The following is a 16341-nucleotide window of genomic DNA, read 5'->3' on the forward strand; positions in this document are numbered from 1 at the left end:
GCCGATCGATCCAGTTGGTGTCTTAAGGGGGGGGGCTTCCTTTGAGATAACTGACAACTACAAAGGTCCCCTCCTGACAGGCCCTTGTCAATACAAATTTCCACTATTGATAAGTAATTAAAGAAAGCCTGAACATAAGGGGAGTTTCTCTCTGAAGCATCTGTTAAACAGGAGACATTAACAAAAACCTCTTAGTGACAAAAAGAGGAGGACAATGACAAAGAAGAAGAAAATGAACCGCCCCTCAGCCCTCACACACTTCAGCTGCTGCCCCCTTCACACCAGTGCAAAGAGTTTTAATAAGTATTTCATCAAAAAATAAGCTTTAAATGAAACAACAGGTACACTGAGCTGAAATTATCAGTCAGTTTATTAGTTTATGGACTGAAAATTAAATGGCAACCACTTTGATAATCAGTTAATCGTTTAGGTCGGTGGTTTTCGACAGGGTCCTTGAGTGGGTTGTAGAGTGTCTCCAGCAAAAGAATATTTTAACTTTTTTGACACTTTTTGGAAGCTGGAACAACAAGAAAAGAAACAGGGTTGGTCATTTTTATTAATTGTAATTTATAGTGATCCTAGTTTGGTTATTTATTGACCATGCAGATTATTTTATCTTCAAAAAATACTCAGAGGGGGTTACTTGAGACAAAATCCTCTCAGTCTGAGGGACTTCAGTCTAATGCTCATCTATAATGATGATTCTTGACATGAGAACATTTGTGAACCTCTGACTTACAAAAGTTTTTAAAGGAATGTGCAAAATAATTCCTAATTCCAGACCCTCAAACATCGTGATTTACTGCTTTTCTTTGTTTTATATGATAAGAAACTATTTGGCACCTCAAATCTTCACCCTAAAGCAAAATCTGACAGTTCTCACTTTGTCACGTTATTTTCTGCAGGTGAAAATATGTTGGCAGAGGAACCACAGCTGAAATCCTGATGTGGAGTTTAAATCAGAGCCAGAACGAGACTGTGATCAAGAGAATCACTGGCAGATTAGTTGATAATGAAAATAATTGTTAGTTGCAGCTCTAAGCTTGTTTTAGTATCAGGTTTTTGGATCATAAAATATGTTTTTGAAGCTTATGCATCTTTCAGTACCACCTTCTGATACATTTGCTTTTTTAAAGTGTTTATAAGTTGTAACTTTCTCAGTTACTCATGAATAATCTACTAATGCTTTATGGATCAGTTATAATCCATTCATAAAAATAACTTTTGGTAGAAATCCAGTTTTCAGTTGTGACTAGTCAAAGGGGTTTTTCACAACTTGGCAACCCAAAAGTTGTTGTTGTTGTTAACGGCTCATAACAGACCTGGGCAGATCATGGACCGGGGACTGGATTATATTCAGAAGGCATCATGAGCACTCGGAAATATTACAATTAAAATTAAACAAAGACAGACAGTATAATTTTTCTTAAACTATTACCATGACTTTATTCTGAAAGGGGTCGGTGCTGCTATATGTTTATATGTAATGGATAATATCCAAACAAAAAACATTTGCTTGTTACATGGTTAAGAACCAAAAAATCAATAATTTGACACCAAGTATTAAACTGAAAATGATTTTAGTGATTTTATTGTTCCTCTAGAGTCTGTGATCAGAACTGTGTCCATAGCAACAGTCTGTTCTTCATAGCAACAGAAATAACAGAACTTAAAATGCTGTGATTGACCAATCAGAATCAAGTATTGAACAAAGTCATGTAATAATAAATGATAACTTTTGTCTCAATGCAGCACATTCGTGTTGTTAACATTGTTCTTCTGCTGTTGCTGTTATCATTGTTGCAACCTGTTTCCAGCACGCAAGTTTTGAACCCTGCCAACAAAAATAATTACCCACAATTCCATCACATGGTAATAGAGATTCAGCTGTTCATTAGGACCTTATGTCATATTTGTGTCATGTCCACAGCAGCCTGATCAATTTCTCAACTGCCTACATCCACAAGCATGTGAATAAATAATTTATTAACCATTAATGAAGGCATTATTTACAACTTATAAACCCTTCATAAATGCTCATTAGAACTCCTCCTCCTCCTCATATCAAACGTTTTGCAGTGAATTCTGCCTGTTTGCACCAGTACAGTAAAATATCTGACAGGGTTGAGTTATTTAAACTTTAATAACTTCATGTTGTTTGAAAATCACGCAGGATAAAGACTGAATGTTTTGACAGTGACTATTCACATCGTCATTTTCTTACCGTCGGCAGAGCAGTGAGGTCCCTGTAATTCCCTCTGCTGTGTGTGAGAGCGGTTATTAAACCTGCGTGAGTCTTCACCTGCTCTCTGGTGGCACTGTTGTCAGTGATGTGACTTCTTCTTTTGTCTTTTATTCACTGTAATCCATGCATGTGTGAGTGGATCCTCTAAAGAGCAGGATAACTCCTTCTTAAGCGGTTTTAAACACTACAGGAGGGACTCAAATCCAGTAACTTCTCATTTACCTCTGCACCTAAGTCTTTAATGCAAAATACTTACATCCTGGTGATTAGACCTGCTGCACCAGGGCTGGTTTCTTACTGGGAATTTACAAAAAAAAACTGCTGATTAACTTTCTTGACTAATGGAGTGTGATGTTAGAGCTCACTGGTTGTAGTGAGAGTCTGAAGATGGAGCCAGTTTGGGTGACTGGGGACCGAAGAGGCCATGACTCATTTAAACTGAACCCAGGTCGTCTTGATGAACCCGGTCGAGCCCTGCCTGGCCCACAGAAGGGGAAATGATCTGGGGTGGGGGGTGGGAGGGCGGTGAGTGAGTCAGTGGAGGCGGCTCTGAGATGGGGAGGGTCACACACAACCACACTCTTTGTGTGCCTCTAATCCCCCCAGCCAACACAGCTTTGGCCAGGTTTCATCATGAAAGTGCCATGAAATAACTACTTTTTTTCTCTCCTCGCAGTAAATCTCCCCTAATCCTGCGGGCTGCGGAGACAAAGGCCTCTGGGACCTAATCCTGGAGCTTTTAGTGGAGCTGAGGGGCTGGCCGACAGAGCCTCTTCTAAATGACTTATTTCTATCGGACACTAATATAGCTTGACAGCCAAGAACAGCGAAAGGAGGAGGAAAAAAGCCACGGGGAAAAAAAGAGCACAAACATTTTCACATATTTTGGAAGTCTGAGGAGTTGATTGTGAGCAAGTGTGAGAGGAAGAAGAAGTGGACCATGGTTATTTGTGTACACCCTCACAGTACGCAACAGTCAGGACGTCTCACACATTCATCTGTGCATACTGATGAAATATAAAGCGATTTCCTTATGTGCATTTGATTGGGTGGAGGAATGTACCTGTAGAATCTCATTTTGCATCTTATGTGGAAGAGAATGTAAAGTTAAATTTTCTGTTTGAGAACTTCTGTTGTAAATGAAGAACATTACAGGTCCAGTGTGTGAGATTTGCAAAGATTTATTGGTAGAATATGGTGGAAATGTATTATAATATTCATGAATATGTTTTAATTAGTGAAAAATCACCTGAAAATAAAAATTGTTGTGTTCTTGTTACCTTCGAATGAGCTGTTTTAACAGAGGGTGCAGGTTCTCTTCTGCTGCACCGCCATGTTTCTACCATAGTGTAAAGTGGACAAACCAAACACTGCTGCAGATGATTTTGTTGTCCTCTGTGGTGTTTGCAGCCTGCAAGCTCACCAGTAAATCTCCCACACTGGTGCTTTCAGACTTTAATTTGTTACATGTCTGCATTAAAATGTATAAAAACGCTGGATCGATGCTACATAAGTTGTTGAGCTGTGCACTCACATTATCTGAAACATTTCCACCAAACATTTACACACAGACAAATCCCTCATTTATCAAAGCTAATGCTGCATTTCCTGCTAGCTGCTAGTTGCCATGCAGCTGATGGGAAAACGTGTCAGAGAGTGAGAAAGGAAGTTGGTGAACATGACTAAATGTAACAAGAATAAAACTTTAATTTTACCTTTTCTTTGAACATGAATTCTGCCTAAATCATGTCAGACAGATTTTCATCAGGTGGTTGGTTAAAAGTGAAGACAGCAACTCCCATGATCCCACACTGCCTCACAACATCATCAAACTGTGTTTTTGTTTTAATGTGAGAAAGACCCCAAACAGCAGAACTTACATATTGTGTGTCTACAGCTATATATAATTTAAGGGCATGAGTGACAGGTGGGTACCATCACAGATGGTTAAAGTAGCAGAAAATTGACACACTCCAAGTACAAGTACCTCGAAATTTAACTTAAGCACAGTACTCAGAGTAAATGCTTGATAACTAGTAACTTTGCACCACTAAGGAACAAACTTTGCTCATGTGAGTGAAGATGATGATTTTTTTCTCCATGACACTTCACCTGCGTGTGGATGAAGCCAATCAGACGGCTGACTTAAACTGTCAAATAACTGTAAGGGAGACCGGGGGTAGTTTTAACACTGTCAGTTTAACCAATCAGAAAAGAGCTGAGGTGATGTCATCGTACACTTTGAGCCCACAGGACAATCAAGATTTTTTTTTTCCCCCCTTGTGTTCATCGTATTCTAAATACACCTGAAGAGGATGCGGTTTTCTGTAACAGTTTATTAAAATGATGAGAATTTCTGTTTTGTGTTCATGGAACACTTTGCAAACTCAAGGCAAAAAGAGTTGTGGGTCAGGTGTGTATGTTGTAGGTCCCATAAAGCCTGCAGCCATCTACATTTACCAGAACTGTGACAGTGATTGAACCTTTAGGCCGGACATTTACTTGCTGTTAACCACGCATTTACGTATGCAACTCTACGCATCATGGCTGCCTTCTGTATCCTGGTCCATTTGGAGCAATGGTTGTGTGTCCTCTGAAATTTACACACGTCTGGCCTAAATTTTTGAAGATGTGCACAACCATCGCTCCAAACGGACACAAGATACATGAGTATATCTCCAACTTAACACTCAGACGCAAATGTGTGATCAAACAGCAAATATATCTTCAGCCTTATATGACACACGCACATTGAGGAACACAGTCCACACATACATTTAAAGATTCAGAAGAAAGAAGTGCTTTTTTGCTCTAAATTATTCACATTTTTCTTTAATTATCAAAGTTCTTTCATAAATTGGAGAAAATGACCTCTCATCGTTACGTCTGTCCCAGGCTTGTGTTACATCTCACCCCAGTGGTGGGGTAGATTGTAATAAGGAACACTTTGTATTTCACATTAACTTACATAATTTGTGATTGTGTGGTGCACGGGTTCACAAGCAGTGTGCAGTGAGGCGAGTCCAGGTGTGCCTTGGGATTTTAACAGTTTGCACAGTTGCCTCTGCTGGTTAGGTTGGTAATGCAGGTGTACTTTGAGATTCTGGCAGCTCTTGGTGTGCCTTGGGCAGAAAGAGTTTGAAAACTGGTGCAGCGAGTGTGAGTATCATTTATCAAAGTCTGACAGATCTGGCACAAACAGCCACTGAGTTACTGATGCTCAAACAAAAACTGTTACGATCATCCCTGGTCTCCCCTACAGAAAAAGTAAATTAACCTCAGTGCATTGTGATGGAGTATAAAGTGCCACAATTGTGATACGCGAATAAATGTAATCAGTTACTTTCCACCAGTGGAGTATGATTAGAAAATATATTAGAGGACTTTATTTTGGTGATTTCTTGGTGTCTTCTTCTGTTCTTGGGAAGACTTGTAATTTAGCTCAGCTGGATCTTAAAGAAATTGTTCTCATTGAGCAGCGTTCAGATTAACTTCACATGGTGACAGTTTATAGGCAAAATATGGTGCCTGTTAGCAAAACAAACCCTCAGAGAAAAGCCCCCTCCGAGGGGAGGCTGTCAGAGCCAGCGGCCTGGGAGAAAGAGGAGTGAGAAGAAGGAGAGCACAATCAAAGGCTGTTATTTTAATCTGTCCTGCCTCGGAGATTAGCCGACCACATTGTTTTAATTGTTTTAACGGGAGGGAATGAAACGCTCGCTTATAGGGGGATCCTTGGCATAAATCTCTCAAGTTCAATAGTTTCAAAAAAACTTGAGCCTCCTGCAACCCCCCTCTCTTCCCTCATCCCACCTAATCCCGGCTAATACCTTTCTTTCTATTGGCTAATGGCTGAGGGGAGCCTGGGTAAATGCTTCTTAAATAGTCGTGGGTGAGAATGGTTTCGGAGAATTAGATCTGTGCCACGACAAAGACCGAGCGCTGCTGTGAGAGGATATCAGGCCCAAAACTGGACTAGGAAACACGGGACTACAGCTCACCAAGGACGGCCTCTGTGCGTAAAAGCGCACCTGGATCTCACGCTCCTGCGCAGGGTCCGGATCCCAGGTAAACAGACGAGGACATTAAAACACCTGCAGGGACAGAAAAGGCTTTAATCGTGTTTTCATTAAGGAAAAATGACTGAATGAGCGAAGAATTATCTTAATTAAATGATGGATATGAATGAAATCTGTTTTTTCAGTTAAAATGCTGCTTTATGGCTTAAAGATGCGACATATTTGTAAGTTAGGCTCTAGATGTGAATATTTTGAATTTCCCAACATGCAGACTTATTAATTAACTTATAAAATAAAATAATAAGATACACAAATACAAAGGTCTCATCTGAATATCTACTGAAAAGTTACTACACTTTAAAATCATCTAGGAATTTGGGGTAATTAACTTAACTTTTTACATTAACTTAACGTAAATATACAAGTTTTATTTATTCATGTTAATCCAATTAAAAATGTCTAGTTATTATATTCAGAGCACTTGAGAATTTATAGCCAAGAATTCTTCTAATTTATTTTTTTACGTGAAATGATGAATTAATTGAATTTGATGTACAGAGTTCATTCAACTTATTACATTCAGTTTCTAAAGAAATATAACCAGCACAGACTCCCCAGTGTGCGTGTTTAAAGGAAATCAAATTTCTTTGTAATGTTCGTCAGTTTGACTGAAGAGTTGCTGCTTCAGTTTAATATCTTGATCTTATTGAACATGTTTTCTCAAGTGCAACTGAATTAGTATAAAGTCTGTTTTGAATCATTACAAATTATCAGCTCGTCTTTTCAAATCAAAATCCTTCACATTTAGTCTTCTTAAAATGTAAAAGCAGCCTGGACATTCACTTTTTTTTAAGTAAAACCGTATTTTCACTGTGCTAAAGGGACAGAGGTCTGTCTCAGATGGATTTGTTGGCCTCTCATTCAAACAATTTACCAGATTAACAGATAATAAAATCTTTTTTTATTCACTCTAAAGTGATTTCTCCCTCTACCCCGTTAATTTAGCAATCAAAAAGTGTGTTTAGAAAGTTTCAGAGACTTTTCTCTCAGACGTCTTTCTGTTGTCTTTAGATTGACTATGAACTCGTTGAATTTCTGCGGGACGTCCGGCGGTGGTGTGTTTCCTCTCCACGGTGTCAACTCCATGCTGTTCGACCTGCACCACCAGATGGCGGAGCAGTACCACGTTTACTCTGCAGCCAGCCCTGCAGTGCACACCCTGTCTGTGGCTGAGAGACTGGCAGGTACCTGAACAGTTCATCACATACACTAAACATAAACGACAAGTAAATTATAATATATCATATTTGAATTAGGGGTTGCCAACCTTTTTCAGTTTGAGACCCAAAACAGAAATTAGTTGTCTCCCTATGACTCAAAATCACAAAAATACACCAGGAGTTGTCATGACATCTACATTTATACACTAGAAAACTGATAAAGAACCAAACCAACCACATCACAAACTGTCTGCTGGCTCATTTGACTTTCCCAGGATGCTGAAAACGTTTTGTTTGAAGATTTATGTCCAGTTTGTTCATTTTTAAGCGCTCATTACTGAGCACCTCCCCACGTAAAACACACTGAGGCCTCTCCTCTGTGTTTTGAATGGCATTGAAGCTGAACTGAACAGATTAGAGCATCAAATTAAAAAGGTTCATCTCCCATTTTTGGTCATGACTCTAAATCTGGCTAAGACTGGTTAAAACAAGACTTTATTGGTAATCAAGAAGTATCATAAAGTACCACAATAATACAACAGGCTAATGTATTCTGAAATGGGCCATTCTGCAAAAGGACTTCTTCCATTTGTGGTACTTTAATATGCTTTCATGCTAATGTATTATACATTTAATTAAGTAAACATTTGAATGCAGGATATTTACATGTAAAAGAGTATTTCAGCACTGTGGTATTGTTATTTTTCACTTAACTAAAAGATCTGCATTCTTGCTCCATCCTTGTTTACTTTGCAAATAAAGATTTTATTTATAAAAAGTGCTCTTTTAAAAGGATTTAATTATCCAGTGGCATATAAATTAGTTAAAAGAGCTCCATGACAACAAGCTGTATATTTAAGCCCATTTAATTCAGATTTTAAGTATCTAAGTGATTATTTTGAATTATTATTTTTGTTTCTTATTATAATGACTTACAGGGTTTTCTTCCCATCACATTGGCAGAAATGGGCTTCCAAAGAAGCACTGCAATGCTCCTTACATTGAATGCATTTTGTTGCATTAATTTATTGATATTACTTATGTACTATTCAAGAGAAATTATTAATGCAGGACCTGTAATGGTGAAGTGTGCTATTTCTACCTTGGGTTAAGTGAAGACAACTTCCATTAAAGCAAAACCTGCTATGAATCTGAACTTTACAGATTTATGTCAGAAAGGAGGCAACATTTAAATTCTAAAATCATTCCAAACTGAGTCTATGTAGGTCAAATGTCTGCTGCAACCTCTGATAACACAGAAAACCAAAGTGGAAACATGGGAGAAAATAGCCAAGGACTTCCCAACCTGCTGTTGACTCAGAGTATATTTTTGTGGTGACATTTTGTGTCTCTCCGTCCTGCCAGAGCTCATTCTTGAGGCTCGGTATGGCAACCAGCAGAAGCAGCGCCGCAGCCGCACGGCATTCACAGTGTCGCAGCTGCAGGCTCTGGAGAAAGCCTTCCAGCAGACACAGTACCCAGACGTCGGCATGAGAGAGAGGCTGGCTGTCTGCATCAACCTGCCTGAGGCTCGGATACAGGTGAGAACACACACTCCACCCAACAGCCGACTGTACACCTGTTGTACTGCGTGTCTGTAGCTGTTCACTGCATTTTGATATTGATCTAAATATTCAGACATGTACCTTAAATGAGGGGAAGAAAATGTGCTGTTTGTTTTGTTATTCTGATGTGATTTAGTGGCTGTAATGCTGCATTTTCCCAAGTGTCCTTTTATTATTTTTGTTTTAATGTCTATGCATTCATTTTCATATCAAGATGGCCTCTAAATTTCTACATATGTTCACATTCTTTTAAGTCAAGTCTCCTAAAGCTGGAGAGGCTTGTGGCTTCGTAGGATTGGGCACAGATCATTGGGGAGTGGAGCAGATCCTCTGTCTCTATTTTCTTTACAGTTCCTGCTTATTATGCAAACATAAAGCAAAAACAATTTTCAATATTGAAGTTGCCTTGTATTGAATATATATTTTCAATAACATGATTTATCGAGAAACAAATTAGTCAGAGGGACAACACTGTTTTCTGGAAGTTAAGTGGGACATGTTCCCTCTGTCCCCCACAGGATCAGCACCAAAGATGTACCGAGCGTTGCATTGTGAGAAGTCTATGCCAGTGTAGTGTCCAGTGCTTGCATACTGTAAAATTTTCCCAGAAATACTATGCACTTGGCATACAACTGGTTTTATACCAAAGTTTCAGACATAAATAAAAAATCTCACTCTTTAAGTCTTTAACTAAATAGCATGTTAGTCTGGAGTTTTGGACACAGTCAATCCTGCTGAGAGTTTCAAAAGTATTTTGTGTCGCTTTGAGCACCATGAGCTGAGTGCCAGCTTGTTCCGTTATATTTGAGAGAAGGCAGACATCTTTATGGCTGATATCACCAAAACTCTGCAACTCACACCAAAACCATCAAGATGGATAAACAACATCGAGTGGAAAAAGGTGTATTTTAGACTTTGAGGTGAACTGTCCCTTTAAAGTATTTCTGTGTGAATTGTGCTATATAAATGTACCTGTTGTGTTCCTTCACCCAGGTGTGGTTCAAGAACAGGAGGGCAAAGTTTCGTAAAGGTCAGAGGTGCTCGCCGCTCTCCAGAGACCACAGTCTGGAGGAGGGGACGCATCGCAGCAAGGCGGGACAGGAGGACGTCAGGACAGACGACAAACAGGACATCAACTCATCACACACAGACAGCAACATCGCTCCTCATCACTGCCCTCCTCCTCCTCCTCCTCCTCCTCATGTGGATAAAACCAGAGATGTTTGCCCTCCTCCCCCTCCCCCTTCTTCAGACTCTGATGTTTCACGGTGCTCCCTCCGCCTTCACTCTCCTCCACTTTTCCCCTTCATGACAGGAGAGCACTACAGCCACCCACCTCACCAGCCGGTTGTAGGAGTGCTGTCCACTGAGCTCGCCCTCCCCCCGGTCTTCTGGCCCATCATACAGCAGCACAGCTCCGCCCTGGGGCTTCACCCAGCAGCGGTTACTAAAAACTGTAGCCTCTCCCTTCAGACTGCTTGTTCTGGTAAAGCTGTGCCTCACCCTCACCTGGGGCTGTAACTGTAGACCTGAAAACCTCCAGCCCCACAGCTCTGCTCCTTGTGGACACCTGAAGAAACCCTGTGTGTGTGTGTGTGAGAGGACATGGTAACAAGGTGGAGAAGCACTTACTGCCTTGTTCAACCTGACTGAGGACAGTGCACACAATATGATTTAGTGAATGATGTACAACTGTACAGTCATATGCATTCAGAGTGTTTTTTTTTTTTTTTCAGTCGACCAACTTGGTTCTGCTTTAATTAACGTCTACAGGTTGCTTTTAGTTTGCCAGTGCAGTTTGCTTGAAGAAGCCTGTTGTTTATGTCATTTTGGTTCCAGGCAACAAACAGTGTAAACACCACATTTAAAGATACTGCTGTCTCCTTCAGTATTATCTGGGGTAACAACTTACAACATCACTATTCTTATAAATGGTTTATAATTAGGTTATTAATTAGGTTGTAAGCATTTCATAAAACATTAATAAGCTGGTGCAACACATTAGATTAAAAGGGCAACAGTGGCATGTCGATTGCCAAATAGTGAGTCCTGAGGTTACTTTGTCTTCTCCATTAACCAGCATTTATATCTGTGAGCTCCATCAGATAAATGTTAATAAGTTACTAACATTTAACCAAAATCTGCATATCTTAATAGTCAAAATGTTTGATCTGGCATCAAATTAACATGTCAAATTACCAGATTCATGCACGAAAGCTTTGGCTGTGTTGTTTACCTCGACATTTTCAACACTCCCTTTGCTAGTTATAAATATTAGTAACTCATTAGTGAGATTAATTAGTAGTAAGAACTAACTAGATTTTGCCAAATAACGAGCTCTCATTGATGTATGAAGACTGTTGCAACTTGTTTATAATATAATTGTTTATCCACGATTTAGAAAGAATTTACAACCTAATTAATAACCATTTATAAACCATTTATACAGGCAGTCTTACCTGTATAAATGATAATGTATTTACCCACACTGCCAAGTAGCTACACAGTAATTATGTTGGTTAAAGCATTTAAGAAGAGTTCCTTAGGCACTGCAACATAGAAATGTGAAATAAAATTATTTGTATCTCAGTTCTCTGTTTTTCTCTTTTGGTTTTCTTGAGTCTTACAGTTATTGTCATCACTGAAAGAAGATCCTTTATTTGTACACAGTAAAAACTAAAGATTTTGAGTTTTGAGCCCAGATCAGACTCCAAGTTTTATAGACTAATAATGTTTTGTTGAAATAAACTTGAATCTTTGAGTTTTAGAAATCCAGGAAAATGTGTAAATCGAGTGAACTCACTGAAGCGAAAGTGAATAATGTTTAATAATTTAGTATTTTCAATTGCAGCCAATTTTCAGGCACCCAAATAATGAAATTGGTTAGAGTTAATTTTTGAAATACAATTAAAAAATAAATAAATAAAAGGATTCAAGAAGAGTAAATTATTTCAATCACTATTTCATAAGATAAGAGTCTGAGTCTGGTTCAAACCTCAAAAATCTAGAGAAGACAGTTGAGTTGAATTTATGAGTTAACAGTTATTTTAAAGTTAGGAGAGTTTATTTAACATTGTGGGATTAGGGGTTAGGATTCTTGTGTAACGTACTTTTTCCATGTTGAGTTAGGAACAGAACATTGACTTAAGAACTGTTTATCTGTAATGGCTTTTTTTCCTAACCATAATCATAACCCTAATTACCATGGCAACCAGATAGGAACAGCAAGTTAGTACGTTTCTGCAATATGTGCCGTGTTTCAAGAAAAAACATGCAGACTGTCCATGTAAGGCTGGCCGATGATTCAGTTTCATAATTTGTGAACAGCAGAATGGATCTTTTTCACGGCAGCCATGTTGATCTGAAATAGTAAAGTAAACAGGTGTTACCAACGATAATAACGATAATAATTCAGGTCATGTTCCATTTAACAGTGAACATGCACAATAGCCCCCTGACTCTCTTAAACCTGCATGGAACAGGATGATAATTAGTATCATCACTAACACCTGTGTTTACTCTATGATTTCATGTTAAAATGGCTGCTGTAAAAAAGGTCTATTATATTGCGATGATATGATTCTAACATTTTATTTTAGTCTGATTATGTTATGTGATTATGCCTGCCCATAATATATATCAATTATAATATTGAAAAAAGTCATTATTATTGTGACACTAATATTACTCAAACTAAATCTGATGCCTAATGACATCTTTCTGATATGAACAAACAAAACAAAACAAAACAAAACAACATTTTTGGGACCACTGCCAGCAACCAGTAGTTTATCTTCTTAAATAAACGGTCACTTTTTACATGAGCTTTGGTGTTTTGGGAGGGCCACTCTTAAGATATAATGAAGCAAACAGCTGACAGTAGAAAAAAGTCAGACTTTTCAAATATTTAAATGGGCAAGTGAGACTGAGACCAAACATTAGAATATTTGTTTGAAGACAAACAGATCTACTGTGTGAAGTTTTTAGTCTTTTAAAACAGGGACCTATAATGTATGATCAAAACTGGATTATGCCTGCAACTAATGAGTACTTCAATTAATCTATCACTTGTTTTATTGACTCATTGTAGTCTGTGGTAAAACAATGTCCATCAGAATTCCCCACAGTCAAGTCAATATATTTATATTTAAATGGTTTTGTCCTCCGAACAGTCCAAGACCCCAAAGGTATTCAGTCACATATTCATTCATTTGACAAGTCAGAACAAAGGAATTCTTGCCATTTTTGTTTAAAACATCACCAAAACAATTATGAGACTTTGTGCTGATTACTTTTTTGTCAGTGAACTATTAATTGTTCAATTATTTCAGCTCTAAATTTAGTTTCATCAACATTTTTATTATCTTCAGTGTGCCCTTCAGTTTGCTGAATTGATAGAAACAACAAACAAACTAAAATAGTTATTGAATATATTTGGTATAAATTCCTGATCAGGATCTCAGCTGCAGGTCCTCTGGCTGCAGACAGCATTTTCACCTGTAAGATATGAAAAGTGGAAACTGGCAGCATTTTGTGTCAAGGTTACTATGTTGGATTTGTCAGCTGCTGTTTATAAATGCACCAGAAAGATAGTTGATTGCTGAGACTCAGTCCCGGGTTGACAGATACCGATGCTTTGGGTTGGCAAAGTGTCCCTGAACACAGCAAAATAATGGGCAAATAAGAGCTAGAGGGCAGGGTCTCTGCAGATACAGACACCACCACACACTTAGTGGGTCTTGACTGATGATTGACAGGGATTGCAGTCATTTGTACTTTGGATCAGAGCCCAAACAATGCTGGATTTTTGAAGCCAATGCCTATAAAACAAAAAACAACAAAAAAATTAAAACAATATGCATTATAACTGGCACAGCTGTGCAAGGCCAACATCAGGCCGACATATCAGTCTGGCTCTACTCTGGATATACATGTGGCATAAAAAAGTAATAATCATGTTTGAGGAGATCATAGGACAATAATTCCCGTTTTGGTAAATAAATACATAGATAAATAAATAAACAAATAAATAAATACAGTGCCAAATAAATAACAAAAAAAAAAAAAAAAGAAATAAATAAGTAAACAGACAAACACACAAAAAAATATAATCGTGTTGCACATGCTGACCTACACATGTTTGAATGTCTTCACACCATCTTTAAAATAAATAAATAAATAAATAAATAAATATATATTCCAAAAACAACAAGGCACTTTCCAACCGTCATCATAATATCAACTTCTTGGTTGAGCACTGACTACAACAAACATCAAAAATAAGATTTAAAGTAAAATAACACTGCTAGAGAACGAGGTAAACATAAGAAAATAAAAATAGTTAAATAATAAATAAAAATGTCGTCACACCATCTCACTTCAGCTGAACAGCGAGTGCGAATTTGTCAACCAAATCGACCAGTTTGGAGCAGCTTCTCTTTACGCACGCCTGATGTTTAGCCTTATTCCCAAAACCCAGCTGCGTCAGTTTTTCAGCGTAGTGCAGTGCTGTGAGCCAGCGTGACGCTGTGCCTGGGTATCGGCAGCTGAGGGAGGCTTAAAGAGACAACAGCAAAATCATAGCAACTTGAGGGCAAGAGAAACGAAACGAGAAAGACACCCACGAACGAAGAACCATGACTTCGACTACGTTTCGATAGCTAACATTTAAAGGTAACTTGCCTTCCGTTGGTGACAGGTGTTTATTCGTAGCTGTTGTTTTTGAAAGACGCTGTCTCACCGTATATCAGCGTTCTTGCTAATGTTTCGTGTGCTAGCTTGCTAAATGGCTAGCTAGTGAGCTAAGCGGTGAGAGATCCCAGGCAGGTTGCCGTTGGTGTGCAGTCGCTTGTTTAGGATTAAGGAGTTGCCCGGCCGGCAGTGGTAAGGATAATGGCTGGATTCTGAACTCAAAAAGGATACTCTCAGGTGAAATAACGATCAATCTTATCATAACATTACTTAAGTCGATGGCATTAACTGGTAACAACGTCGCTTGGGACGTTGTTATTTCTCAGTTATTAAGCATTTACTAACTAGCCAGGTTAATGTAGCTAGCAGAGGGAATGTCAATCAATGAATATTTTATGGTCTGTCCTGCTTCGACTTGTTGAGTTTGCATTGGTTCGCCAACGGCTAGCTGGCTTGTGTTCTCATGGTACAGTATTGTTAACAGATTAGCTAACGTTACATCGTTAGCTGGGTTTTATCAGGGCCAAGTGGAACGGTGTTTTTTTAGGTTGTGTTTAGAAGGGAACCCAAGTTTGCGAAACTCTCGTGAGATTTGTACACATTATTTCTACATTGTGCGAGTGGTACACACTAATTGTCTTTTCTAACGTGACAACACCGTGTTAATACACCCTTACGCTTGAAGGACAAAAACACTTGGTTATGGTTAGGGAAAGATCATGGTTTTTGATGAAATGATCATTCTCGCGAGATCTTTCGCGAGTCTGGGGTTCCTTTCTAGAAACGAACTGTTTTTGGAAGGCGCCTGCTATGTTAGCTTTATATTGCTGTGTGACATTTCGATTTAGTTACAACATGAAGGTACAAGTCTACTCTATAATAATTTACCGTTAAGCTAATTTTGTATTTCTATAGCACACGAAAACGATTCAGTAGAAACAAATTGGCTGCGATTGAACGATGTCAAGCTAACTCGAGCTTGCTAACTAACACCAAGATAGCCTGAGAGTTTAGCTGGCCTTGTCCGCCGAACCAGCTAACATAATCTAATGTTAACCCTAGGTTTTCTGGAGACTTTTATCGCCGGGGGTTTCTTCTAACGTCTTTTTCTTTCTCTCATCTCGTGTCGTAAAACAAACTTCGTGCTATGAATTACACAAAGTGGCTACTTTAGTCACCCGAAACTAACGCTAAATGACAGCTGCCAGGCACTGTTCGGTAGTCAGCTAGCTATTAGCTAGCATTAACATGAGCTCTAAAAGGCATTTTACACCACGGCAATGAAAAGTTGTCAGTCTAGTCCGGGTGCTACTGTTTATTGTCATTTTGAGACTTTGATACTAGTTGGATTCAGATTTATAACGCTTGAAATTGTCCTGCGTCGTGTTATTAATGGCTAACTATATTGACTACAGCGTTATAATTGTAGCAAGCTGACGCCACAGTCTACCCCAAGATTTCATTTTGGCGAGACATCATTCAGTGGGTTTTTTTTGTACTGTGTATTTTAAAGTGCCTCGTCAAAACTTGGAATATATGACTACTTTCTAGATGTGTTTTGAACAAACAGGTAGCTAAGATCATATGTAACAGCTGACAAGAAA

At 38.6% G+C, this 16341-nt stretch overlaps 2 protein-coding genes across 5 annotated transcripts in view; both read left to right on the forward strand.

Moving 5' to 3' along the window:
- Positions 1-5549: 5549 nt before the first annotated feature.
- dmbx2 (diencephalon/mesencephalon homeobox 2) lies at positions 5550-11635 on the forward strand. The gene is made up of 4 exons (XM_084723768.1): positions 5550-6310; positions 7333-7505; positions 8847-9022; positions 10040-11635. Exons 2-4 carry the CDS (start codon positions 7340-7342, stop codon positions 10565-10567), a joined length of 870 nt encoding a protein of 289 aa, XP_084579894.1. The 5' UTR covers positions 5550-6310; positions 7333-7339; the 3' UTR covers positions 10568-11635.
- Positions 11636-14565: 2930 nt separating this feature from the next.
- The window catches only part of csnk1g2b (casein kinase 1, gamma 2b), a 45410-nt gene continuing 43634 nt past the window's right edge, over positions 14566-16341 (forward strand). For 2 of the 4 annotated variants that reach the window (XM_084723763.1, XM_084723765.1), the window contains exon 1: positions 14566-14719. The gene's annotated coding sequence lies outside the window, so the exon portion shown is untranslated. The remainder of the gene's footprint in view (positions 14720-16341) is intronic. The other 2 variants (XM_084723766.1, XM_084723767.1) reach the window with 1 other exon arrangement.

The sequence above is a fragment of the Lutjanus erythropterus genome, chromosome 7 (genome assembly GCF_056507025.1).
Source record: "Lutjanus erythropterus isolate fLutEry1 chromosome 7, fLutEry1.hap2, whole genome shotgun sequence".
Classification (NCBI taxonomy): domain Eukaryota; kingdom Metazoa; phylum Chordata; class Actinopteri; order Lutjaniformes; family Lutjanidae; genus Lutjanus; species Lutjanus erythropterus.